The sequence below is a fragment of the Cornus florida genome, unplaced genomic scaffold, assembly GCF_030987335.1.
Source record: "Cornus florida cultivar Cherokee Brave unplaced genomic scaffold, ASM3098733v1 CherokeeBrave_3.0.0_Hap2_Chr08, whole genome shotgun sequence".
NCBI lineage: Eukaryota > Viridiplantae > Streptophyta > Magnoliopsida > Cornales > Cornaceae > Cornus > Cornus florida.
This window is the reverse complement of record NW_026775578.1, coordinates 16,590,883-16,618,172: the sequence shown is the minus strand read 5'-3', so window position 1 is coordinate 16,618,172 and position 27,290 is coordinate 16,590,883. Positions and strand designations below refer to the sequence as shown.

Below are 27,290 nucleotides of genomic sequence, written 5' to 3'. Positions count from 1 at the left end.
ATGTATAATACAAATAAAATATATGTTTCTAAAATAAAAACACTTTAAAAGAAATTAAGAATATTATTATAGTAACAAAAGATGTATTCCTTCTACCAACCAGTCGATTCTAGGGAGAGGAAAGATGTCTTTGGGGCACGTCATATTTAAATCAGATTTCAGACACGGTGACCTCTATATATATGCTTCACTTCCATCGAGTTTAACAATGTATATATATTTCTTCTCACCCATCCACTCCAGCACTTATCCTCATCCCGTTTTAAGAATGTATATCTACTTTTATATCTAGTTTTCCTCACTTACTAACACTTATTGCGTGGTCACTCTATTGATATAAGAGGTTGCCACTATTTATAAGTATCCTCCTAACGGATGGCCTACGGTTGACTGTTAGGATTTGGAATAATCCTCAAATATTTAGTCATTTTTAACTTCTCTAGTATTTTTTTATTTCATACAACTACATCTTTTTAAAATTTTACAATTCTGGAACACTCTAGAGCCTAAAATTCTCTTAACTTGCTAAGCAGAGTCCTCCTCGGCACTCATGTGCTAGTCTAAAATTCTCTACGTCCTCTTCAGTCGTCTACATGACACATCTTCCTTTGTTAGCTAGTCTAAAATTCTCTACGTCCTCTTCAGTCGTCTACATGACGCAACCTCCTTTGATAAAGTGTGACATTCTTCCCCGCCCATGCCCATGATGCCTTCGTGATGACTTCAACTGCTGGTCTGCTCATGGTCTCCGGTGCATGAGCACGTGCATTCACGCACCATGCAGGAGATGAGAAGTCCTCAAGTGCTAAAAAGTGTTCACTCAAATTCTGGACTCTCCTTTCTGCCTACAGTTTGTGGCCTTCTTCGCCTCCCAGTATTATCATAGCCCTAAGGCATGGTATTGACACGGTGTTGTTCTGCTCCATGAAATCCAACACCATAACACAAGTCCCCATTACAACCTCCTCATTATGCTTAAAATTCAAGAAATTACTTCATACTCCAGTTTTAGCTTTCCTGGGGCTTTAGGCCATTCCCCGCTAGTAAATAATATGCAACTTATTGTTTTCAAATATTTTATAGACAAAATAAAGTGGGTTTTCAAATGGAGTGGGGATGGATATCTTCATTATACTAAATTAAATATACATATGTATATAAATGCATTATTAGCAAGAAAACCCGAAATGGAACACAAAGTAGTCCGGATACTGAAACTCAGCACCAAAATGCAACTAATAAAATTGAATGCAAACTTAAGTGTACGGTGTACCAGTCATACCGCAAAACAAAAATATCTGACCAAGAATAGATGAAAGTCCTAGTTTGGTAGTGTGATTAATTTTTCAATTTGTTTTGAACCACCACGTAATTTTACGCAATAAAAAATAAACAGTGCATTTTACTAGTTTTGCATTTCCCAACTATTGCCAACCACTACATAAAATGGGCCAGTGTTCTAAGTTTCCATATACAACCCAACTGTTCACAAGTATCACCTATGTGTCATGCCGAGAGGCTATATATCAAGAAGGCTTGCCCAGAAAACATGCGTAGCGAAGGAAACTACTACAATTGGTTCATCTATACATGCACATTTTCTTCAGCAAGTAATCTACCAAATCTCGAACCTGTCCAAAGGGTTGAATTACAAGTATACTCCAAACCCAAACATGCTTGTAAAGATTGGTATGTATACTTGCACATTTTCTATAAAGAAGAGAGAAAAAGAAAGAACTAGACAAAATTGTGGCCAGACGAAGTGAGACCATCAATCATTGACCCATGCTTTCCAATTGCTGGAATGCTGTTAGAACGTTTTCTGATTCTAATGTTGCAGGAGAATGGAGATTTCATTTCATTCTTCTCCTTGGGTAAAGACGAGTAAGGAAATGGTGGCTCTGATTGCGATTTATTTCTAGTTCTCAGGAAGTTGTCAAGATTTTTTCTGTACTTGTCACCGTCGGTAGTAGGTAATTCAGGGGTGGGTTGGTCCTCAGAGATAGGAACTACCTTGTCCTTTAACTTCTCGTCGTTGTCTAACTGGTAGCCATTCTCTTGCTCATCTTGCATTGCCAGATCATCATACTCCTCGTCTGATTTTGTGGACTCCTCATCCACTGAACCCTCCATCTGTAAAATAGAAAGAACATGACATTAGAAACATATAATTTTTAAAAAAACAAAAATTACTTCTATTTTTCCCTCCTTTTGTTGACCTTAGGCAGGATTCTAAACTAGTTAAGTTCAACAAAATCACAGTTACCGAGGTAGATGGCACCAACCAGCAGTGATCATCACCTCTCATCCAGGTTATCATCGAGTTTAACCCATCATGTGCAAAAACTAATATTCAATCTCATATTGTATACTTATGATGTATACTCATGATACTCTTAGTCTAACTACAGGATAGGAGGTCTCCCCACAGTGAATTTATTCGACCAAAAAACCTCGGCGAGAAGAAACTAAATGGTTAACATATGAGAACCTGGATGTTCTCTTCATGATGTTTCTCCCCAAATTACAGTGTTCATTAATACCTCTTCATGAATCTGTTCCCGAAAATCATCGCTGAGATCCTCATCGCTGTCCACCTCAGGTGGATCATCAACCTCCTCATCACTTCCATGCACCGAATTTTCCTCCTTGAGCTGAAAGCACAAGGGAAGATAAAGGACCCGAAAATATTAGTAAACTACCAAAAAAAATTATTGAGCATAACAATAAAAATCACTTAGTTAATAATGGAGAAGTTTGCTGCTTATTTCAACATCAATTGAACCATGACCGACATTGTTGTATCTATTTAGTTTATTCCAATTCACTCACTACTACTTCCCTGACAAAAAAACATTTGATTAAAGCAGATGCTTGAGAAATGATCATTTTCTTTATTCATAAATACCTCCTTGGCGGGTCCATCAGGCATCCGTGGTGAGCTGCAACAGGAAGAGTGTTGTCTACTACCACAGTCGGTTCCTTCACCTCTTGACTCGTCAACACTGCTTGCGCGACTTGTGCCACCAGTGTCACTGGGCCAAGCGCTGATCCCGAAGTGACCAAACTGAAGATTGACAGGTTCAGCCTTATCAATTTGCAACGGTCCATACATTGGCGATCCTATGCCATTCTCCATAAAATGGCCTACGATTGGCTTACCATTACCATCTAATGGACCAACAGGCCAAGCCTTTGCCACAGAGCCATCAGTATTCAGAAGAGCCATAAGATGCCTAGAGGAACCTTGCCTTTGGATCAGTTGGAACATTCCCTTGGAGCTCAATGAATTGGCAGCACACTGATTCCTGTACTCCTCATCAATCACAGCAACCCTGTTTGTGGTGGGATCGTAAAGTTGCTCCCCAGCCTCACGCCTTCTTAGGCAGCTGAAAACCGTCGCATGGATGGCTGCTACACTCTTGTCAACATTGGTATTATTTATTTTTGGGACCAGATGCTTGTCAGCTCGGTTGCAGAGGTATTCCTGGATTGTTCTGATGTTTCGAATGTATTTTACATACTTGTTTTTAGCAGGATCCAGTGTCATGTACTTCGCACGGACCGCAAAACGTTCCAAGTGTTTGTCCTCATTTGGGATGTATATCATGAATGGTATAATTGATGGGTGTTTCTTCATAAGTCCCATCTGCATGTCAAAAAAAAAAAAGTTTGTGATTAAAACTGACCATTAACAGAAAGAATAATTTTTACTCGGAAGAAGCTTAGTGTGCATATGGATTTTTTTACCACAAAATTAAGGCTCAAGTGAACACCCTCAACGACAACTGATTCTTTCCGCTCTTCCCATGCAGTAATCAGCCGGTCAAGACTGTCAATTACCATCTCACTTTGAGCCTTAAATCCCTCGACAGCCATCTGTTTTGGACTAATCAAGTTAGCAGTACTAGAAGCCTCATCTGGTGGTTGGGTATCAGATTTTCCAGTTGTTGAACCATCAACCATATCATCCTTGGATGGTGGGTGTGAAAAGCCAGCCAATTTTTTTTCTTTCCTCTTGGCCTTCGCTTCTGCAACAGCCTCTGGATCTAAATATTCCCCAGCATGGTATGTTGAAGCCCAAAGCAAGGGGTTTTGCTTTTCATCTACAAAGCTTCTCATCATATGTCGAATTGAGTCGGTAGAGATGATAGTTGTGATCCCCAACCTGCTACCCTGCAAAAATGATTTTGGAAGGGCTCAAATCCTTGCATGTGAATTTACTAACAGAAGAAACATACTTGAAATGTACATAATAAACTGGAAAATTTTGACCATGTCCACATAAAATTTGAAATTTTCGTTGTTTTCATTAAGGCACAATGCATACAAGTAGTTTTGGATTCACAAAATATAATTTCCAGAAAGCAAACAGAAAAAGCAAAGCAATATTAGAAAAGAGAATTAGTGTTTTTAGAAACTAAATGGATATACCAGCAGCGCGGACAAAGTAGATTTGCCACAGCCACTAGTGCCACACAATAGCACAGTCACAGATTCCTTCCTTTCTCGGATTCTGAAACAAGAAAATAGTTCTCAGGCCTAAAAAAAAAAATTTGAATTATACAGAGTAACTGCAGGAAAGGTAAAGGTCATACGTTAATAAGTAAATTGAAATAATAATAATAATAATAAAGCAAACAAATACATTTTAACTACTTAGCAACATAATTAATGTCGTCAATCATATTCTTATGGGATAACATGAGAAATGGCTTGCCATCGAAAAAGAATGGAGAAAGAGAATTTGTATAGTCGCCCTCATTCATACAGACTAAAGGAACTTCATTCATATGGGATAAAAGCAAGTATGATGTTGACGACGAAGATGGACTAGTTACGTCATAAGTTCAGTGCAATGGAGCTGTAAATGGATCAATTAAAATAGTGGTTACCTTAAAATAATGACTTTGAACACTATCTAATGATCCACAGTTCAGTCTTACCCTCTTAAGAGAATGAACTCAGTTCAGATACATTTTTCTTCAGTGATAAAAGAACAAGGAACCCCCTAAGGTGGAGCCCTTGATCCGAGGTATTATTCAGCACTACATACTTACATCTGCTATAGCAAAAGCAGAAGGAACTGCATTTACTATATTTGCATTCCGTTGACACATTCATCAGCATGTATTGAAGCACCTAGTTTATATGAGACACTAAATTTTTTTTTTGGATATAGGTTCAACCTAATGTCAGCTTCAATAAGTAGTCCATAGGTACACAAAAAAAAAACAACAAACTCATTAGAGAGAACAATTTTTCTATAAATTATAAAACACTAGGATAGATTTCACAAACTTCACACAATCTGCAACACAGCTTAAATATGTACCTTCCACACATTTTCATTTTTAATACTCTAACATGCCTAATTACATTTAAAGCAACCATACAAAGCAAAAGGCAATGAGAAAATAATGACTACATACTAAATTGAAGAAGAAATAATTAGCAAAAGAGAATTCCATCTATGGAAAGCTGCTCATCATTGTGTCAACTCTCAACAATTTACTAATGATTTTATATTAAAATGATTTTGAAAGAGTGGAAGCTGTTATGGTTTACCTGCAAGATAAGACCAAGTCCGCCCCCTGGTTGCGACCCACATACTTGTATTCCGCAAGAGCATCACAAACAACATTTAAAAAAGTCTTTCTTCTAACAACTACAGTTGTGCGTCTTTTATACAATTCAAATGGTTTACTCACAGTTCGACCATCTTTATCTTGAACCATGTGGTAGCTGCCATCTACTTTGCCCAAGCAATCACCAGTATGACAATTGTTTTTTTTCAGAGAATGTTCTTTTGAACCATTTAGTCCTGATATCTCCATTCCCTCTAAGGCCGGAGCATCCACGGAGCATTCACTTCTCATCAACTCAAAGACCCTTTGGCTGATCTGAGTGCATGTTCCAGGCATATTCAGTTAAGCTTAGAAACAGACATTTTAAAGGCAAAATAAATGCTTACAATGTACTAAAGAATAAGGAAAATGTAAGCAAGAATATCAACCATCTTCTTTTAGTTTGTTACTAACAAACAATCACTTGCCATGCAACAGAAGGCATGAACTCTGCTACTCAATTTAATATCTTGCATGACAAATCATTATTAGAATTGTCGAGTTTCAAATCAGGGCCATGTTTTTTGCAAGAAAAAGTAAGAAACAGTTCTCCAAAATAAAAAATACAATGGGTTCAATTTCATCTGTTTAAACGATGCTTATTTAGAAGCAGAATTTTAACAGCCCGTTCTGCTAGGAAAACATAGCGATTATGTAGATACAAAGGAAAATCTAAAAGAAACATTCAGGGAAAATGCAGAGCATGTCAATCGAACACCCAGACCTACTACTGATTTTACATAATTATTATCTATAATAGCAAGCTGAAAAAATAATATTAAATAAATAAAAGATGCAATATGGTTGATTCAATTTCAAAGCTCCACGGGCCAAAATAGACGGGTCAATTTTTTTTTTTTTAAAAAGAAGGCTACAAATAAAAAGACAATCCATTGCTTTTGTGTCAAATCACATGATGGAAGTCAATGGTTGCATCAATTGATGACCAATAAACACCACCAGTAATTAAAAAAGTTAATAAACCAGGATCGAGGAATCTACAAACTCCAAAATAATCAAAAGTTGCAAAAAATAAAAAATAAAATAAAATAATATAATAGCATGAACTGAATTCTTTAAAGCGGAAGACATGTCGGACCATGAAACAAACCCACTTTAATTTCCGGCTAAAATTACTAAAATTTCAAGTTCGCAGAAAACAAAAATTAAGAACAATTATATAGATGCAGAGACAGATACTGAAGGTCAGTGGAGTTAAATTCAATAAAATAGTACCTTAAACGCATGACGCGCTTTGCATCCCATTAGTTGCAGAGTGCTCTGCAAAACAGGGCGCGTATACCGAAATGACTCTTTCCCATTCTCTCTCTTCTCTCCATCGTCCACAACACCTATATACAACAGCTTACTCACCTCCGCCATTTCTAAACTGCACATTCATCAACTTCAAGTCAATTCATCAAAAACCACTATAAAGAAAAGACAAAAAACAAAAAAAAAGGTACAAATCACATGCAGAACAGAAGAAGAAAAACAGAAAACAGAGCAAAATGTGAAAAATTAAAAGATCAACGCCCATAATGACAAACCTAATTCACGCACGGTCTTTTAAAAGAATTCAAAGAAAAATTCAAAGCAGCGCCAGAATAGTCAGAAGTTGAAGAGATTGAGAGGAGAGAAGAGAGCAATGTAGGTTTGAGAATGGAATGAGATCGAGAAGAGACTGACTAACCTGAAGATCGAAAATGGTGAGAGCTGAGACGGTTAGGAGCACATTTGAAGAGCTCCATGGAAGCAACACGATCTCGCCATGTTCTGTCACCTCCTAACACGCATCACAACGACCAGGGCTCCACGAGTCGCTCTCTCAGAAAACACACACTTTCTCTCTCTATATCGACTCTTTCTCTCTCTAGCTTTCTCAACAAAAAAACGGTTTGACCGATTTCGCCTTCGATTTGGACGCGATTTTCAAGGTCATACGAAACCCTAGTGACCCGTTATTTATAGGTGAGGGAAGAGTGGGCATCGAACGGGAAGTAAGGGGGTGGCAGGATTGTAATTTTGATGGTCAGGAAGGGGGGAAAGTTTCTTCGAGTACCGCCAAGCGTGAACGACTACATTTTCCTTCGTAATTAAAGAGAAGGGAAAGAGGATGATGTAAAAGGAAATGAAACTGAAAGAAAGGAAAGCAAAATTTCTGGTTTTTTACTGGGATTGGGTTGAGCAGGAGGGAGGGAAAAAGAAGTGGGCCAAAGAAAAATTGGGTAATTTGTTTTGTCATCATATCTTTTCTTAGGGTTTTTGATAAATCCTACTGTAGCATGTAATATAGATATTCTATAAATAGATTTCTATTCCTTTTCCCAATTTTCATTTTTCAATTTGAAAAAAAAAAAAAAAAAAAAAAAAACACTCACCAAGGAAATACTGATTTTACCACTTCGACGTTTAAAATAGAAAATTGAGGGTTAAATTTTCTTGTAGATAATTCAGTTGGATTAAATAAAAGTTACGTCTGAAAATACTGAATTGATATTTTAAAATTAAAATAAAAAAAAATTAATTATTATTATTTTTAAACGTAATGAAAACGCAGTTTACTGCAAAATGTCTGAAAAATTACTGGGCGAGTGAAGTTGGGGTTGGAGAATACAACTACGCGGAAGGAGAGTTAACGCGGTCCGTTCAAATGCAATCGTCAATGGCACACGATTTAAGATTCTGACTGACATGCGATTCCAAACTTTGGACGGTTCTAATCAAACGTTATTTATACGTAGTTTAATTTATATTTTCCTTCTCACCGAAGCAAAGCAAACCAAGTCAAGTCCAGCTTAAATAACCACTTCTTTTCCTTTGTTTTTCTTACTTCCCACCCATGAACCAACTTCGACTTTTCTCTTAAAACCAGTAAAGTTAAAAATAAAATAAATATATACGCACTATAGTTATTTATATATGCGTGTTAGACACCTAAATTTCATACCTTATTAATATTTTATTTACATATAATTAAAAGGATAATACTTGGATTCTTTTTTGGAGTATAAAGTTTATCTTCTAAATTGATGTGGTCTAATATAATTTAGACACATGGTTAAAATTTTAAATTATTTAAAAATAACCATTATCCATTTTTTTATTGGTTAAACCGAATTCCAAAGTTATTTGTTTTTTTTTTTTTTTCCCCTTTCCAAAATACTACGTTGTTTCTCTACCCAAATTGAAAAAATACTAAATTTATTTAAAGAATGTACAATATCTAGTGTTGAATAGGGAAGTAATATGAGATTAAACTAATATGAAATTTTGATACTAACCTATATTTGAATAGAGTTTTTCTCGTATAATATTTATTTCTTAGTTAAAGTTAGTTTTTTTGGTAAATCTATTTTTGGTCAAAGTTAGATCTATCTCTTAGATTCCTCCCAAGTTCCCAACACCTTCAATTGACAGGGGTAAGGGTTGGGTGGTTTAAGGGATTCTAAAAATTTTAAATAAATAAATAAAAATTGGATTTAACTAGTAAGAAGTTGGATAATAATCATTATTAATTTTTTTTAAAAATATTTGGACATTTGTTTAAATTGTACTAGATAACATCAGCTATGAGGATAAAGTTCATCCTCCAATAAAAGGACCCAAGTATTGTCCTAATTAAAATTTTGGGATTTATTTTTAATTTTTCACAGAACTTATTCTATCGGCTTAACTAAAAATGATCACATTCGAAGTATGCTTGGATTAGCATAATTAGAGACCTTTAAGTGGTTAATTAGAAAAGGTAATACTGAATATATATATTTAAAATTCCAAGGGTACATTTGATTAGATAGAAATTTATAATATAAAGTGGAAGTGAAAAGAAAGTGATGTAAAGAAAAATAAAATCAAGTTTCTGACACGCGTTTTGTTAGAACGAAAATTTTACAAGAAAAGAGTAGGAAATATATATATATATATTTTTTCATAATTAGGAAAATATTATTTGATTAGTTTGGAAAGTATGAAATAGAAAAGAAAATGATTATACTTACCAAAATTACCTTTGTGATTTCAAATACTAAAAATAAAATAATTTTGTATCACTTCCCTTACCCATTTATTTATATCCATTTTTAAAAACAAAATTAATAATGATAAAATATTAATAATTATTTATAATAATTTTTAAATTATTTATATTTTAGTGGTTAATTTTAGAGACTGACTTCAAAATACATAAATAAAAAATAATAGGAACACAAATATTTAAAAAGTTAGTAACAAATTTCTCTCCATAATTGACGTTTAAAGTTACTATCATATACAAATCTATTAGAAGTCTATAAATATACAAATCACATATTGATAAGGGGTATAATAGAAAGTCAGAGTCGCATTTTTCACTAGAAACTAAAATTTTCTTGTGTTTTATACAAGAAACACTTTGAGGAAAATCAACAACTTGCGAAAAAGTAAATTTCCTCAAAATTTTCACTTTCCTTCCAACCAAACTCTTAAAAAATTTAAAAAATTTCCTTTCATGCTACTTACATTGAACCAAACATATCCCAAAGGAATTTGATTCCAAACAAAGCTTCGTTCCATTAGTCTCAAATTAATGATACATTTGATTGCTACTTTTAACCAACTACACAACCAACTTAATGTGGTAATTAATAATTACTATACATATTTTAAAAAGTATATCCATTCATTTAGAAAGGTGAAAAAAATCCTTATTAGATTCTAACCATTCTATCTATTTGGTTAACTAAAAGACTGGTCAGTTTTTATAACATTACTCTGTGAACCAGTAAGGATCAGATTTGCATGAACAGGACTATTAGTTTCAATTTCAATTTTTGATGAGCATGATTCCTCATTCTTTGTAATTCATTTTGTCGAACAGATTAGGAAGCCAATACTTTTTCTCACACTAATGGGGTCTTATTACATCCATCAGCTTCGAGAAACATACCTAGGATGGTAGGATGTGGAAGAAAAATTAGACATGACAATGTCCATCCTTTTTAATTTAGGTGACCCCACCTTAGATTTGTACATCCATTATTGCATTTATTTTTCCACTAATATCATAAACCTCTTATTACTTATAAATTTCCATCATAAACTTTCAATCTATTCCATAAAATTCTCAATACTTTAAAAAGTGATCAGAATGCCTTAATATATGTGTCTTGCCCGTTAACCGAGCTATAAAATGACAAATTTGATCTTACTATTTAATGTTAAAGTTAAAATTAAAATTTTAATAAAATTATAAAAATACCCTTTAAACATCTCTGGGTCTCTCACCACTCATCAATTTCACTCCATCTTCACACTCTCTCTCTCTCTACAACCCAACCCATCATACATCAAAAACACACAGCACACACCTCTTGGATCATTTCCACTCAAAAATATAATCAAGATTTGGTGTATTTCAATGGCCGTAACAGCACAGATTTGGAGAATTTGCAACGATGTACACATATAGTATTTGTATATATTCACTTGGACTTTTGTTTGTCTACATGTAGATTAGGGTTAGAGTTTTTAATTGAACATTTGGGTCTGAATTCAGCTGTCTATTTTCGGGCCGGTCCTCTTGTTCGGCGACGGTAGTGGTGAGGGGGAAGGAGACATATTCAAGGGTAGTTTTGTAATTTCTAAAATAATATATATTAACTTTTAAATTAATAGTAAATTATAAGGTCAAATTTGTCATTTTATAATCGATTGACCGGTCGAATATGAATACTAAGGCATTGTGATCACTATTTAAAATGAATGAAATTTTCTAAAATAGATTGAGATTTATGATCAAAATTTAATGGTAGTGAATTTTTTTAAAATTAGCCCTTTATTCTTTCTATTTAGGATAATTTTATTGTCTATTAAAGAAACCCATTCTGATTGGTTCTCAAACTCCTTTATTCTATCCTATACAAACGAACCTCTTCAATTACATTTGATGTGACATTCTATGCGTTTGTCTTTTCGAGGTACATTAGTATAAGCTACGTGGAAAAATAAAAGAAAATGATACTCCCTCCGTATCTTTTATTAATAATTTATTTTTATTTTTTTACATATTATAAATTAATTGTCCTTTTTGAAAAATCAAATCATCTTTTTTTTTATACTTTCATCACTGTCCTTTATCTTTTTAAAAATTTTCAAACTTTGTAACTAAAAAGGACAATTTGCTAATTTTAAAAATAGACAATGCATTAGTTACATGTCTTCCTTAAAAAGTTATAAAATAAAAAATAGACAACTAATAAGGGAAGGAGGTAATAGTGTGAATTATTTATTGTATTTTATTGCTTAAAGAATATATATATATATACACACACACTATGTTTGGAGAAAAAAGTTAAATGAAACTATGCTAATAAATTAACAATCATATTATTTTTCATAAATTTTGTTGTTTATAAGAATATTATAAAAATAAGGACAAATTTGATATTAGTAAAGTTTCATTAAAATTACTACAATTTGCTTCTTTTTTTTTATTTTGAATTTTAAGAGGATAACAAAATCTAATATTCATATCTTATAGCATTCTTCAAAATCTTTATTTTCCTTCCAAGATTTCTACCAAACACAATTTTTAGCTCCCTCTGCTACCATTCTTTTCTTTTCTTTCCATTTTCATTGTACCAAATTAGCCATTTATTACCTTATAGTACTAACGTAAGGTTAAAGGGAACTTTTTACCTACTAAGAATTAAGAAATCTAATGCACTAAAACAATTAACTGTGACCTTCTTGTAAATTTTTTTTTTTATGTAAATAGTGTATTTATGAAAGCAACTATAACCACAAAATATTGTATTTGTGGCCTTTAATTTAATTGAATTTTTTTTTTTTTTTTTTCATATTTTAGATTGAAATATAAGGAACAATATTGAACGATAGTAGTTTGCAGAAAATAAAATCGAACAAAATGATAATGATTGGTGTGGTGTGTGTACTTTACAGGCAATTAGTTAAGCTTGTGAAAGGTATCAGAATATATAGTTGACATGCACATCTTCTAGTTTGATTATTGAACGGTTCATAATTTGGAATATTTACAAGTAATTATTCATTTGAAAAGTGCTAAAACTAAAGTGCCAAAATGCATTAAATTTGCTTTTTTCGAAATTAAAGCGCAAGCAACATTAAGATAGTTATATTATCAATGCCTTAAATTTATATGCTCTTCTTGCAATTTATTTCATTGTCATAATATTGTTCATAATTTCATATTTATTTATTCATTTGAACGACATCATAATTTGCATAACTCTGATTTGTAGAACAAATTAGAGTAAGCCTTATATAACCAATTAAAATAACATGGAGCAAATCAATTTAGTTGTCGGATTGATTGAGTTGTTCCAAGTATCGGGAAATTCGTGTTTAAATTTTGCATCATTCTCTCCAATAAGTAACCACTAGCGCTAACATTCTAAATATATATATATATATATATGGAGAAGGATTCAAAAAGAGAATTTATTTTATTCCCATAATTTAAGTAAAAATATCTATAAAAAATATAATAAATAAAAAGAGTCACTGAATATATTCATTTGTCGGCTCAAATTAAATCCTTCTTTTGAATTCCAAAAAAGAGACACACACATTATAGGCCTATAATTAAATTGAACGAACCAAGGATGGATGAGAAAAAAACAATGGAATATAATCTTGATATTGTTGGGGTCAGGAAAATATATATATATATATATATAGCTGGTTAGCTTTCACAAGGAGACATAGATTCTCCGAGATTGAAGGGTTGGCTTTGTGTTTGACAATGACCTTCAATTCGATTTCTTTTTAGATTTAGCAAAGAAAAACAAAAAAAGAAATGCACCACCATCACTTTAACACGATATAAAAACAAATAAAACAAACATTGAAAAGCTTGCTTTCATGTTAACTCTAAAATTATTCTATAAACAATACTGTTATCGAATCGAGAACTTTTTTATATTTTTCTGGTAAGTTCGGAAAAGGTTTCATCAATCTCGATTCTCACATCAATGCAAAGAAAAAAAAAAAAAAATCTGGGTATCCCAATTGTACAGAGTTGGTTAAATTTATCAAATTTGAAGGGTGATTTGTGGATTTGTAGGGACCACTATTTACTTGGGTTCAGAATCAGTATGGTTTTTGTGGATTTGTAGGGACCACATTGCCCCAATTGTCAAGGTATAATGTGACGAATGTGACGACTGTGCTTACCGATTTCGTTTTCAATTGGGCTTGGACCATGTCTCCCAAACAATCTTAGTACATATGGCCCATGGGCCAGAAATGCAAGTCCCACTCTAAAATATGTAAAGAAAAAATTACGCTTTATATTTTGTTTATGTACATATATAGAGAAAACATCTTCCCTTTCATCAAATATTTCGCAGGAGGGTAGGAAGAGAGAATTAAAATGAGTAGCAATAAATTGATAAGGGGTTTTTTGGGCGTAAACTCAAATTGGATTCGATTTCCACAAAGTGCAAAAATACAATAATTTAAATAATAGGTTTACAAACTATCCAAGAGTTTAAATTAACTAACAGTTATGTTGATTCTTTGTTGCGGAAAAAAAAAAAAAATTGATAGTAATGAGACTCCCCGTCAGTGGAAGGTAGGTTCAACCATTCCCGCTTGTGAGGTAGGCTGTTTGCAAACAAATTACCGGAGGTCAATTAGAGAAGCGGGATTATTTTATCAGAGACCAATTTGGTTTTGATTAATTTTTGTTCTTTATGATGATTTATAACTACTTAAAGTTTTTAAAGTCTAATTGTTTTATTCCAAAATACATAATAGTCAATTTAATAAAATATTTTTTCCAATACTTAGAATTGGTGGTTACATGAAAACCTTATTTTATCGTTCTATGTTACGTAAGGCAATAGTCTCATTTAAATCACCTTCTTTTTTTTTCTTTTCTTTTTTAACATATGTTATAATAAAATTAGATTATTATTATCATTGCAAGTGTTTTATGGTTTAATTTACTACTTAATCTTAAATAAATTGAGCCTTCGTGATAATACAATTTGGATATTGGTTTAGAAACACATAGAATGAAGAAAAGAAAAAAAACAAAGGCGAAATTAATTAAGGGTAAATTCAGAATTAAATATGAAATTGTATATAGGCATAAATACATAATAGACTTTTTGGTTTCATTATAAGGTAAAGGCTCGCGTGCACTTTACACCCTTATGATATCGATATAGTGCGTATAACCTAGGGCTGCAATTTTGGTTGACTCAACCCAACCCAACCTCAACCCGAATCGGGTTGGGTTGGGCCAACCTAAATTGTACTCAACATGAGTTATGGCCATAATCCGAACAGAATATTTTCAGTCACGTTGGGTCGAGTTAACGGGTTGAGTTATTTTTTTTAAAAAAAAAAAAATTCGGAAATATATATATATCATATATATATATATATATATATATAATATTATTTTATATGTATTATATATATGTGATTATATTATTATAAAATATATATATTTTTATATCTAGTATGAATTTATATAAATAAATCTAACAAAAAGGGTATAATTCGCACAAATTAAAAACCAGAAGGATGTTTTTTAGACTTTTCCCTAAGGTAATTGACTGTATTTTGGAGTCAGAATGAATAGATGGATCATCAAAAATGGGCCAAGCCTTTTAAGTCTGTGGAATGTCATCTCAAATCTCATCTTTTGTTTGGAAATACTGAATTTAGAATTAGACAAAAAAAAATTTTTAAAGTTTGAATTAAATGTTACCCATTCTAATTCTAAGGCATTGATGCTTCCAAATGAGATTTTAATTTCATGGATGATGAAGAACATTATGAATGTAGAGATGATTGAACCTTGAAATAAGTGTACCATGTCCATAAGCATTATCCTCTTTTTATGGCTTGAACTTAGTGTGATTTTTTTTGGTGGGGGAATTAACTTTGTTCCATCTAAGCAATGCATTGCTTAGGTTGAACTTACTATATATATATATATATATATATATATATATATATATATATTCTAATTTAATCTCAAGCGGTGATCTAGATTGGAATAGAATCCGTGTAATCCAGTCAGTATCAAACCATAATGTCACGAAGTGATTCCTAAGACGCTTGGAGGATGGAAGACACGCATGCTGGTTGGCAAAGAGCAGAGTTTGACTGGGAATGGTTCCAGGGAAGGGGCGTGCAGGAGCACAGGATGGTACCTCTTCAGAGTTCAGGCAGGTCGACTCGGTTCAGTTCGAGGTGCTTGTCGCTAGTCTTGGACTTGACTATAAAGAAGGGAGTTGGCCATCCCTGCACAAACTGGTCGGGAGCTGGAGCCGTTCCCCTGACGAGGCCATGGCAGGCCGAAACCAGTCAGCATGTATCCTTGGAAGGGCAGGTCGTGGTGGCTGACCAGGGCGCTTGCGCGAGCTGAAGCAACGCCTTGGTGCCGCATGGGCCGTGCCGCTGCGCCAAATCTCTAGGCCCGTGACAAATGGTATCAGAGCAGGACTTGGGGTAAAGCACGGTGGGGTGCCCCCTTGTCGGTCCGGGAGGGGTCAAAGAATGAAGACGGTGCATTGAAGTTGCGTCGATGTGGAGGAATCAATGCAGTTGGGGGGGAGAGCCTCCATCTCCCCAGGAAAAGGCGTCCGTTGAAGTTGCGCATTGAAGGGCCGGAGGGCCGCGCGCACCAAAGTTCGTGCTTAGTCCTTGGGTGATGCAAACCATGGTGAAGGGCGAGCATCAAGTCGGCAGAAGGCCATTACTTGCTCGGGATGTCGAGGAGGCGGCATGACGGAGAAGAGTCACGTCCTTGAGGAGTGGACGTCCCCTTGGTCCGAGGCCTATCATTGGGCGAGTGCAGTGCAGGGAGCTGCACAAGGAAGCGATGGTGGGAAGGCGAGCATACCGCATGGAGGCAGACTTTGGAAGGGAGTGGACGCAGTAGTGAAGCGCCGCACTGCGACGAGGACGTCGCAGGATTTGGGTGGGGGAGAATGTCACGAAGTGATTCCTAAGACGCTTGGAGGATGGAAGACACGCATGCTGGTTGGCAAAGAGCAGAGTTTGACTGGGAATGGTTCCAGGGAAGGGGCGTGCAGGAGCACAGGATGGTACCTCTTCAGAGTTCAGGCAGGTCGACTCGGTTCAGTTCGAGGTGCTTGTCGCTAGTCTTGGACTTGACTATGAAGAAGGGAGTTGGCCATCCCTGCACAAACTGGTCGGGAGCTGGAGCCGTTCCCCTGACGAGGTCATGGCAGGCCGAAACCAGTCAGCATGTATCCTTGGAAGGGCAGGTCGTGGTGGCTGACCAGGGCGCTTGCGCGAGCTGAAGCAACGCCTTGGTGCCGCAAAGGCCGTGCCGCTGCGCCAAATCTCTAGGCCCGTGACAATAAGCTACGTTAGAACATGGGCATGATATGGTACAAAGGTGATAAAATTATTAGAAGCTTTAAGTTGTCCCGCTTCTGGTAGATAGTTGCGAAGGACTTTACATAGTGTGTAGAGAATTGTGAAATTATTATGAAGAGATGCGAATTCTACAACATTAGAGCATTTGAAGGGAATTGTAATTTAATAAGCCTTATAGAAGAGTAAAGAATTTTATAGACATGGTAAATATTTATATAACCTAGATGGAAAGATCTAGGAGTAGATTTTAATCAATGATTACAATGCATCCTAAGTGTTCATACGAAGGAGGATTTCTATACAAGATATAAGAAGTAGATGTGTCATTTGTAATCATAGTGAAGGTAGAACTTGGAGGTGAGAGTGAGTGGAAGGCTGTGCCCAAGAAACTAGTGTTTTTGAGGCTTAAAAAACACTTCTTGAGCAATAGAAACATGTTTTTTTAAAGTAGTTATATTTTCGGTGTGCGAACTACTTAGGAGATTCACGTCTATATATTTTGGATATAATCCGCTACGAGGAATTAGGGATATAAAAAATTTATATTATATTTGAAAATATGTATCAAAAATTAAATATACCTAGTAGAAAACTAAAATTTGGTAAATGAACTATATGATTTGATTTTGACTTTAATTGAATTTTTTTTTATATATAAGTTTCTTTACAACATATTTTAAATAACAATTTTTTGTACACAGTTGCATTGCACATTTGACAAATAACTCTATTTCTACATGAGAAAGATCATCTTATATCAAACACTCAGAATATTTGTATGTAGAAGAAGTAATCATCACAGCAATGGTTAAAACTCTTTGTTTCAGAAAAATGCACTTCCTTCTATTAGTAAATTGCTGACATCATGGAAGCCTCCTAAACATGATTGGATGTTATAATACCAGGAAAGAAGCTATTTGCGAATGATTGTGCTACACTTTGAATACCTGTTTACTTATTCGAATTTTGGACGTCTGGATGAACAACCATACCATTGTGTACCATTGTGTGCCGAGGTCGAACCACCTTACCAACCTTACCATTGTGCCGAAATCCTGTTTCCTTATTTCCTGTTTCCTTATTTGAACTTGTGACTTCATGATAAACAACGAAGTCCTGTTTCCTTAATTGAATTGAACTCATGACGAACAACCTTACTATTGTGTCGAAGTCCTGTTTCCTTATTTGAAATCATTACTTCATAATAAGCAACTTTACCAAAGCGCCCACAAACAATTGATAAACAGTAAAAAACAATCAACCAAGTTGGACTTGTAAGACATGAACTGGCAGAAGCCAGTGGCAATGAACTAAGGAACAAGCAAGTTAAAATTCCATATAACCAAGAAACAAATTATAGTGCCTCTTAACTCACGTACCCAAAAAAAAAAATAGAGAGACCAATTTATACCAATAAAGCACATTTTCAACTCAACACTCTCTTCCTCATTCAGTACTAGGCTACAGTAGAGGCATTCATCATCTCCAAAACCCTGACTGACTCTTGGGAAAAATGTCATTACTCTCACACAGTAAGACCTTGCGGGGGAGCAGCCATAGGTGCCTTAGGTTTGACCTTTTCCACAACAATGGCTTGCGTGGTAAGCACCATTCCTGCAACTGAAGCTGCATTCTGCAATGCACATCTTGTCACCTTAGCTGGGTCAATTACTCCAGCCTCCACCAGGTTCTCATATTTGTCTGTCATTGCATTGTAACCAATCTCCCACTCTCTATCCTTTACTTTTTCCACAACCACCTCGCCTTCAACCCCAGCATTCTGAGCGATCAAAGATGCTGGTGATAAAAGTGCCTACATGAAGAACGCACAGTCAATGTGTGTGTATATATATATATATGGGGAAAAGAAAAAGAATTTTCTGAACTGCTAAGCGTTGTGCAAAGGTACCATGATGATAAGTAAAACTTCTACTCAGAATCACCGTGTATAGTTTCCTCGTTAACCTAAGGGATTTGAGTTCAAACATGTACTTAATTATTATTAGTTCATCAGGTTGAAGCCATTTGAGTTCCAAGTCTGCCAACATGACAAGCTGGAGCCCAACCAACCATCATCAACTCTAGGGAAAAATCAACTCTAGCAAAAGTCATTGATCAGATTGATTGACCAAGTGAATTATACGTATTTCCATAAGAGGTGATCCGTATCACAATGACATATTGCTTAGCAGTAGCCCTAGGAAGGAATGTTAGGGATTAATAAAATTATGGTATAAACTTTTTCCCTATGGAGCAAATTAAATGTAAATCTAAGTGAGTATACTTTAGTTCGTTTGCTACCTTCTGCACAATGTCAGCGCCTAATCGTTCATCTGCATCTTCAAGCTTGTCCTTAATGGCAGGTACACAAGTGGATAGATGAACCATTGCAGCCCCACCACCAGGCACGATCCCTTCCTCTATGGCAGCAAAAGTTGCATTCTTGGCATCCTCAATTCGGAGTTTACGGTCCTCAAGCTCAGTTTCCGTTGCAGCCCCCACCTTTATAACTGCAACCCCACCAGACAATTTGGCAATTCTTTCAGCGAGTTTCTCGGAGTCGTATACAGAATCTGTCTCAGCCAACTCCTTTTTAATCTGTGCAATCCTGGCTTGGATCTCATCCTTTGTTGCAGCATCAGCAATGATGGTAGTGGAGTCCTTTGTGATGGTCACCTTTCTTGCCAAACCAAGCTGCTCAACAGAAGTATTCTCAATAAGTAAACCCAGATCACTGGCTTGGTACTCAGCACCTGAAAAATGCAGAAAGCTGTTAAAATTATCATTGTAAAATGCATACTATGTAGATGAATAAATAATTTCTCATATTATCATTGTAAAATGCATAATATGTAGATGAATAAATAATTTCTCATATTTTCTACCGATCTTTAAGATCACATTTGCCTGAAACAAGTGAAAATTAGAAACAAGCATTGTTTACAGGTCCTTGACCTTCATAGACATCAGTCATCACTAGGTGCAGAAGTTCTTGTTTAAAGAGTAATCAACAAACATTTACATTTTGAATAAGGCATGTTGCATCAATACACAAATGGAACTTCTGCTGGAAGAAAGCACAAGAAATAGGCAACATCTTTGGTTACCTGTCAGAATGGCAATATCCTGCAGGAGAGCTTTTCTCCTCTCACCGAAACCAGGGGCTTTAATTGCAGCAACGTTAAGGATACCTCTCAGTTTGTTCACAACAAGAGTAGCTAAAGCCTCCCCAGTGACATCTTCAGCAATAATCAGCAGAGGAGCCCGCAATTGAGTGGTCTTCTCAAGCAAGGGAATTATGTCCTTTATAGCTGAGATCTTCTGATCTGTAACCAACACTCTTGCGTTCTCAAATTCAACAATCAGTTTCTCAGGGTTGGTAACAAATTGTGGAGAGACATATCCTCTGTCAATCTGCAAGTCAAGGGAAAACCAAATTAACCAACAAGTCAAGTAGCTAACGTTTGAACTAAATAATATATGTTTAATACTAAAGATTAATGAAAATGAGAGAGGGAGAGAGAGAGAGAACAAATTTAACACTGCAGCTGATAGTCTACTAGAAGTACACACCTCCATTCCTTCTTCAACATCAACAGTTGTCTCAAAGGATGACGATGACTCAATTGACAGAACACCATCAGGTCCAACCTTGTCAATTGCATCAGCAATCATGGTCCCAATATCCTCATCATTTCCAGCAGAAATTGTAGCAATAGCTGCAATACAGTACACAGATTTATCATACAAAGCACAGGAATATTCATGGGCAGCTTAATTAACGTAGAAATAGAGTGAAAAAATTAAACTAACACACACTTCCAAGCATACCTTTGATATCATCACGACCTTTGACAGGCCTAGCTTTCTTCTCTAGCTCTTCAACCAAACCCTGCACAGTTTTTTCAATACCTTTCTTTATTGAAACTGGATTTGCCCCAGAGGTAACATTCAGTAGGCCTAGTTTGATTATTTCACGCGCAAGAACTGATGCAGTTGTAGTTCCATCACCAGCGGAATCATTTGTTTTACTTGCAACCTTCATTATTTGAATTACACATATTAGATGAGCAAAACAGAGAAATATCAGCAGCATCAGTGTGCTCGACTACACTTTAGTTTATGGCAAAACAAAGAAAACTCAGCTGCAATATTAATATTAGGAGACAAGTAGACTGAAAATATGAAAAACCAACCTCTCTAATGAGAGCGGCTCCAGCATTTTCCATAGGATCAGGTAGTTCAATAGCTCTAGCAATTGTAACCCCATCATTAACCACTTTCGGGGGGCCAAATTCATCCAAGACAACGTTCCTCCCTTCCAGAGCCAAAAGAAATATATCAGTTGATCGAGTTGTGACCATTCAATGACTTATTTGGGTAAAAAAACTTCAAAGCATAAACATTAAAGTACGGTAAAATTACACAGCATCACGTGTACTGCGTAGGTGACTTTAGAGCATAAACATTCAAGTATACGAAGCATCGTGTGAAGTTGGGCACAATAGATTTATCCAAGAACTGAAACAGCTTGATTTTAAGAGAGTATAACTAAATTACACAGCATCATGTGAAGTTGGGCACTATAGATTTATCCAATACCTGAAACAGTATGATTTAAAAGAATATAACAGAATGAAACCGAAAAGGAATAACGGGTTTTTTTACAAAGGAATTACTTGGAACAATATCAATTTCTTCAGCGAACCCTATAATTCTCAAAGCCTACTTTTTTCAAATATACCAGATTTCAGAAAACATGTTTTCTACAATTGCTTCACGATAATGACATTAATCAAAATTACAGCAAAATGAATAACGCCTCTACTAAAAATAAAATTTTCCATGTATATCCATCAAGTGGAAGTTCTACGGTAAGTGCTAACAATCTAATCTCATTTCAATTCTTCTATAATTGATTACCCATCGTTTCTTTCAATATATCGTACTAAAGAAAACCAAAACCGTTTTTTCGTACAGATAGATACATACATAGTTGTTAAAGGCTCAAGGCACACTAAGGCGCCAAAGGCCTCCTAGAGCCCAAACGCAAGGCACGAGTCTGATCGAAGTAAGGCGCGTGTATATAATAATGCATATATTATTATATATATTCATAATCAAACTATAATTGCAGTTAATGTAAGTAATGAATCATAAATTTATGAATTTGTCAAATATTTCATAACGTTAAACAATACTGTATATGATACAGAACCTTTTAATTTAGTAGCCAATAAGTAAAAAAGAAAGTGATATTAATAAATGATTAAAAAAATATAAGGTACGCCTTTTTGAGCTTGGAGCCTACTAAAAAGTGTGAGCCTAATTGAAGGGGCCTAGCCCTGGCCCTGGCCCTGTAGTAAGTTGAGACGCTCTAGCTGTCGAGCTGAACCTTGACGAGCCTTGGACTTTTTTTGGAGTCTAGGCGTGCCTTTAACAACTATGGATACATATATAGTTATTTTAACCCGTCAACACCAGAAAATCCCAGAATTGGATCACTACCCTGGTACAAATTCAATTTTTTTTATGAAATACGAGCAACGACTACAACCACAATAACAAACGCAGAAGAAAATGTGAAAATTTACCTCTGGGACCGAGAGTGAGCCCGACGGCATCGGCAAGCTTATCGATGCCGGCCTGAAGTGCCGACCTCGAACTCTGGTCGAAGGCGATTTCCTTCGCAGCAGCTCGCACCACAAAACGGCTCCTTGATTGCTTGTAATTCAGCTTCTGCCCCTGCAATTGATTCACCTTCCTACTCCTCAAACCCCCCTTTATTCGCACACAGTTTCAACACAAATTAACCAATACACATACACAAGTACATACATATATATATATATATATATATATATATAAACATAACACCAAACAAGAAACACATGTATAAAATATAAATATATATATAGATCAGTATAGTAAAACCTGTGTAGGAGTAGGGAGTATAGATGCAGTAGAGATGGCATTTGCTGAGGCCATTGTCTTCTTTGGCTTCCAAGAAGAGGAGAGACTGCGATTTTCTTTGTGAAATGCGAAGGTTTAGCCGCTTTGTATCGATAAGGTTGTGGCAGTTAGGGCTGTAGTTACTGTATATAGAGAGAGGGCGACAAGTTTCCAGAAGATTCCTCGATTTCTAGAACCGTTGAGCGCAAGGGCCCATCTTCGTCGATCTTGGGCTTTGGCCTTTGTTGGGCCGCCCAACAATAACTACCTGTTCTATTTATAAAAATCGACATCTGTTTTCCTCTTCTAAATAGCCTGGTTGGACACGGTTTGCAATTAGAAAAAATTTACTGTATTTTATATTTAATTTTTTTTATAATTAATTTAATTCTAAATTTATGCCACATCAAATATTAATTCAGTACTTTCAAATATAGTATTAATTCATTTATTTTTCTTAGCAAACAACAAATCAAAAGATAAATAAAGATCAAAATAAACTCCTAAATCAACTAAAATGCGATAAATTAGAAGGGTAAATCAATTGGAATGTATGCAACCAAAAAAAAATCAGAAATCAATTGGCATGTGATCCAAAATAGTCATTGACAACCGACCTTCTAGAGAGCTCTGTCACAGTCTGAGCCTACTCGCAGCTTTGTCACAACGTAGCATTAATTGATTTATTTGAAAAACTGTAATTCTGAATTCTATTATGAAAGATAGCCTCATAGCGTTATAAATCATTTCCATTTCTATAATCTGTTTTGTCTGTTTTTCTTTTTGGCTTGAAGTCATGCTAATTAATTTTTTTTATTTTATTTTTACTACAGGAGTAATTAATCAGATTATACATTGACACTTGGACTTCCATACGATTTTATTTTATTTTTTCAATTCCACTTTTAGAAATTTTCAATTTAATTTATGTTTTAGTTTTTGCAGCTGTGCTTACTGATTTACACATAAGGAGACACTTGAAATATCTGAGGCTTTTTTCCACTCTTAAACTTATATATTGTTATTACAGTCCAATATAATAAATATGGTACTCTGCTTGACTTGGCTTAATCCCGATTCCCTAACAATAGATGTATTAACTAATTTGGATTTAATTAGGTTTGAATTTGGTGTCATTGGATTCTTTTGGACTATACATAGTATTACCAATATTAAAAGAGATGGTATTAGTAGTATTACAACAATGTATATGTATAAAACATTAATCAAACTTTAACCAATTTTCAAAATTTCAATTAATCAGGGAATGAATAAGTTTTACTGAATCAAACGTAAACAAAATTTCATATTTAATTTATAAATTTGATCCCAAGGGGTTGGGAATAAAATCATTAGATATAAACCACATGATCAAATTTAATTTATATATCACTAATTGTGAATACTAATTTAATCATGGTTTTACAGTCTCTCAATACTTGCTGCAAATGAGATTTATATAAAAATCTCCGTCCAAAAGGTGAATTGGAATACATTTTACTCATGGCTTAGAACACTCCTCTAAATTATGTTAAATATTTAAAATTTTATAAAATAGGAATATTGTAAAATATTCTTTGAACAATGTTAATATGCAACAATGTGCACCCCTCTCTAAATTATTCTTTTAGAATCCTCCATGAGAAAATGAGAAGAATTGTTCTCTCAATTTTAAACATGTAAGAATCTGCAATCACAAATATCAAAATCTTTTATAAATTTAGTATGGTTAACAATATTTTTGTAGAACTAAAATTTGCAACCTTGAAGAAATTTAATTTATGTAGCCCGTCAACAAAAAAATCCAAGGTGGAATTATGAAACCTTTATTAAATTCAAAACAATATAAGGATTAATAGATATTTAGACATTAAAATATTAACAATTATAGAATCTATTGCATTTTTATTGTCATTTCATACATTTTTTTTTTCTATTGTCATTTCATACATTGACTCGCTTTTCTTTTTAAGCCAAACTCTACACTCGCGAAATTCTTGGCATGCCCCCTTCTTCTTTTTACTAATTTATTAGGATTATTTCATATATTCAAAACTTAACATGAAAAGTGAGGTAATTTATTACGATTATTTCATATATTTATTTTTTTCCCCTAGTCCGTTTATACAATTTTTTTTTTACTATGCATGTCATGGACACTGCAACTATTTTACCATGCATAGTTGAAAATATAAAAGAATAAGATTCCGTTTGTTTCGACGTAAAATATTTTTACTTTGTCGGTATTTGACAAAGGTCTATGTCGTGGTTGAGGTCAAGTTCATTGGACAGAACATATAAAATAATTTGCCAAAAATTTATGGATAAATTATTTTTATTAAATTTATATATAGTTTTCTTCGTAAATATTTTATGACAATCAAACACCAGAAAATAAAAAAAAATAATTAAAAAAAATCAAAAAAATATTTTACGTCCAAACAAATGTAGCCTAATGCTATGTTTGGTTGGAGGGAAGGATTGAAGGGGATGGATGAGAGGAGGAATGGATAAATATTTTCGTATTTGGTTGGAGGGAAGGGAAGAGAGGGAGGAAACAAGGAGGGATGAAGCATCCCTTCTTCTTTTTTGTTTTTCTATTCGCCCACTTTTGGGAGAAAGAGAGGAGAGAAAGAATGCATAACTACCTATAGATTTATAATTTACAATTTGAACCTTTTCAAAAATTTTGAAATAAATATCTACCTTTTATAATTTTATATAAAAGGGTGTATTAGTAAAAATAATACAATAACTCTCATTCCCTTTCTTCCAACCAAACAAGAAAAAAATATTACTCCATTCATCATTTCTACTATCAATTCCATTCAACTAAACATAAAATGGGAAAGACACCCCCCCTTTTCTAGGGATATCTCATCCATCCCTCTCCTTATCTTTTCTATCCATTTTTTCATCCCTTCAACCAAACGAAGCATAAGTACAGAAAATATTCCTAAAATATACTATGCATAATACTTTTACCTTTTACTTGAAAAAGTATGTAAAAAATATCCATAATTTTTTTCACATTATGCAAAAATACCCTTCAATAAGAAATTTGACATAAATTAGTGTTGTAATACCTGTTTTGTCCTTTTAATCTTCCGAAAATGCTCAAGGGGTATATATGCTACTAATCTCATAGTACATTGGTGTTATGTACACATTACTTTATATACATTTATATTTTTTTGAAACTTTTTTCTCTATATATGTCTTCTTCTTTTTCTTTCTTTTTTTTAACTTTGAAAATTTGCAGAACAAGAATTTGAAAATTTTGAGATTTCAGTTTACTGTTTTTTACTATTTTTTTTTTTTTTTGGTACCAATATTGGTTTTCATAATTTGGAGCAAATATGTTTTCTTTAGATTGCACTTTATTTTCGTTTTTTATTTTTTATTTTTTATTTTTATCTTTACAAAGGCAAAAATATAAGAAGTAAAGGCACACTTAATTGCATGAAAAATATACGAGAAACACTTGTTTATAGCGTGCAATTGCCTCACTAGACGAATAAAGAAATTGGAAGTTGATGAATCATTTACCTGATGCCAACAGTGAGAGGTGATTCAGGTGGAGCAAAGACTGAAATGTTAAGGACTTGCACATTACTGCATATCCAGATAATGATTAATTCATTTGATAATGCTCAGGATGTTATATTAGGAAATTGATTCAAATAACTTTTTAAAAAAAAGTTAAAAATTATACTTAGAAACCATTAATTAAGGTTCAGTAGTATACCTGCAATAGACTGGAGGAGTACGGATGGATATGATATGCAGGGGCATTCAAAAAAGAAGGGTTTGACACTACAATATCGTTGGAAGCAATAAATTCAACAAGATGAGGGCGACTGTAGTTCAAGTCCGTCAATGGTTCCATTATCACCTAGTACAGTGAGGGGTGGAGTCATGATTTAAATTCAAGGGACACATTATCAATAAAAAAAATAAATAAATAAACAAGAAGTAAAAGAAAGAAAAATAAATAAATAAATTAGAATATGATTGAATAAGAAATTTTTTTGACTTTTAAAAAAAAGTAAATTAAAGAAATTTAAAGAGTAACTGAGGAAAAAAAAAAGAAGAAAAAGTTAAAAAGAGAATTTTGGAAACTTAATATTTTTAAGGGGGCATAATATACAAATTTCTCTATATATATAAAAATAATTTTAAAAATTCATATATTATATATGGCGGGGCCAAGCCAGGGGGCATGCGCCCCCTAGGCATATGCTGGCTCTACCCCTGTAGAGTCAATGCATTCATTCATAACACTTGCAGTAAAATAAATAAACAAACCAACCCATTTCCAAA

General features: G+C 34.2%; 2 protein-coding genes across 3 annotated transcripts; both read right to left on the bottom strand.

Moving 5' to 3' along the window:
* Nucleotides 1-1,307: 1,307 nt before the first annotated feature.
* LOC132269597 (P-loop NTPase domain-containing protein LPA1 homolog 2-like) lies at nucleotides 1,308-7,575 on the bottom strand. Of its 2 annotated transcripts, XM_059770846.1 has the most exons (8): nucleotides 7,321-7,575; nucleotides 6,864-7,017; nucleotides 5,569-5,903; nucleotides 4,435-4,516; nucleotides 3,751-4,176; nucleotides 2,909-3,649; nucleotides 2,544-2,654; nucleotides 1,308-2,133 (listed from the first exon to the last, which is right to left on the bottom strand). In XM_059770846.1, exons 2-8 carry the CDS (start codon nucleotides 7,008-7,010, stop codon nucleotides 1,738-1,740), a joined length of 2,238 nt encoding a protein of 745 aa, XP_059626829.1. In that variant the 5' UTR covers nucleotides 7,011-7,017; nucleotides 7,321-7,575; the 3' UTR covers nucleotides 1,308-1,737. The 2 variants fall into 2 exon arrangements, with proteins under 2 accessions (XP_059626829.1, XP_059626828.1); XM_059770845.1 differs by lacking the exon at nucleotides 7,321-7,575 and having other exon boundaries at nucleotides 6,864-7,218.
* Nucleotides 7,576-18,321: 10,746 nt separating this feature from the next.
* LOC132269596 (ruBisCO large subunit-binding protein subunit alpha) lies at nucleotides 18,322-23,106 on the bottom strand. The gene is made up of 8 exons (XM_059770844.1): nucleotides 22,950-23,106; nucleotides 22,610-22,796; nucleotides 21,212-21,333; nucleotides 20,847-21,054; nucleotides 20,589-20,734; nucleotides 20,123-20,429; nucleotides 19,317-19,768; nucleotides 18,322-18,828 (listed from the first exon to the last, which is right to left on the bottom strand). Exons 1-8 carry the CDS (start codon nucleotides 23,001-23,003, stop codon nucleotides 18,541-18,543), a joined length of 1,764 nt encoding a protein of 587 aa, XP_059626827.1. The 5' UTR covers nucleotides 23,004-23,106; the 3' UTR covers nucleotides 18,322-18,540.
* Between the last annotated feature and the right edge of the window lie 4,184 nt (nucleotides 23,107-27,290).

Coding starts and splice junctions, on each gene's coding strand:
- LOC132269597 (XM_059770845.1), bottom strand. CDS start 7,025: ATGTGCAGTTTAGAAATGGCGGAGGTGAGTAAGCTGTTGTATATAGGT. Junction 5,904..6,863: donor AAGCGCGTCATGCGTTTAAG/GTACTATTTTAT, acceptor ACATGCACTCAG/ATCAGCCAAAGGGTCTTTGA. Junction 3,650..3,750: donor ACTTGAGCCTTAATTTTGTG/GTAAAAAAATCC, acceptor TTTGACATGCAG/ATGGGACTTATGAAGAAACA.
- LOC132269596 (XM_059770844.1), bottom strand. CDS start 23,003: ATGGCCTCAGCAAATGCCATCTCTACTGCATCTATACTCCCTACTCCT. Junction 22,797..22,949: donor TACTCCCTACTCCTACACAG/GTTTTACTATAC, acceptor GTGCGAATAAAG/GGGGGTTTGAGGAGTAGGAA. Junction 20,735..20,846: donor AGGTCGTGATGATATCAAAG/GTATGCTTGGAA, acceptor ACTGTATTGCAG/CTATTGCTACAATTTCTGCT.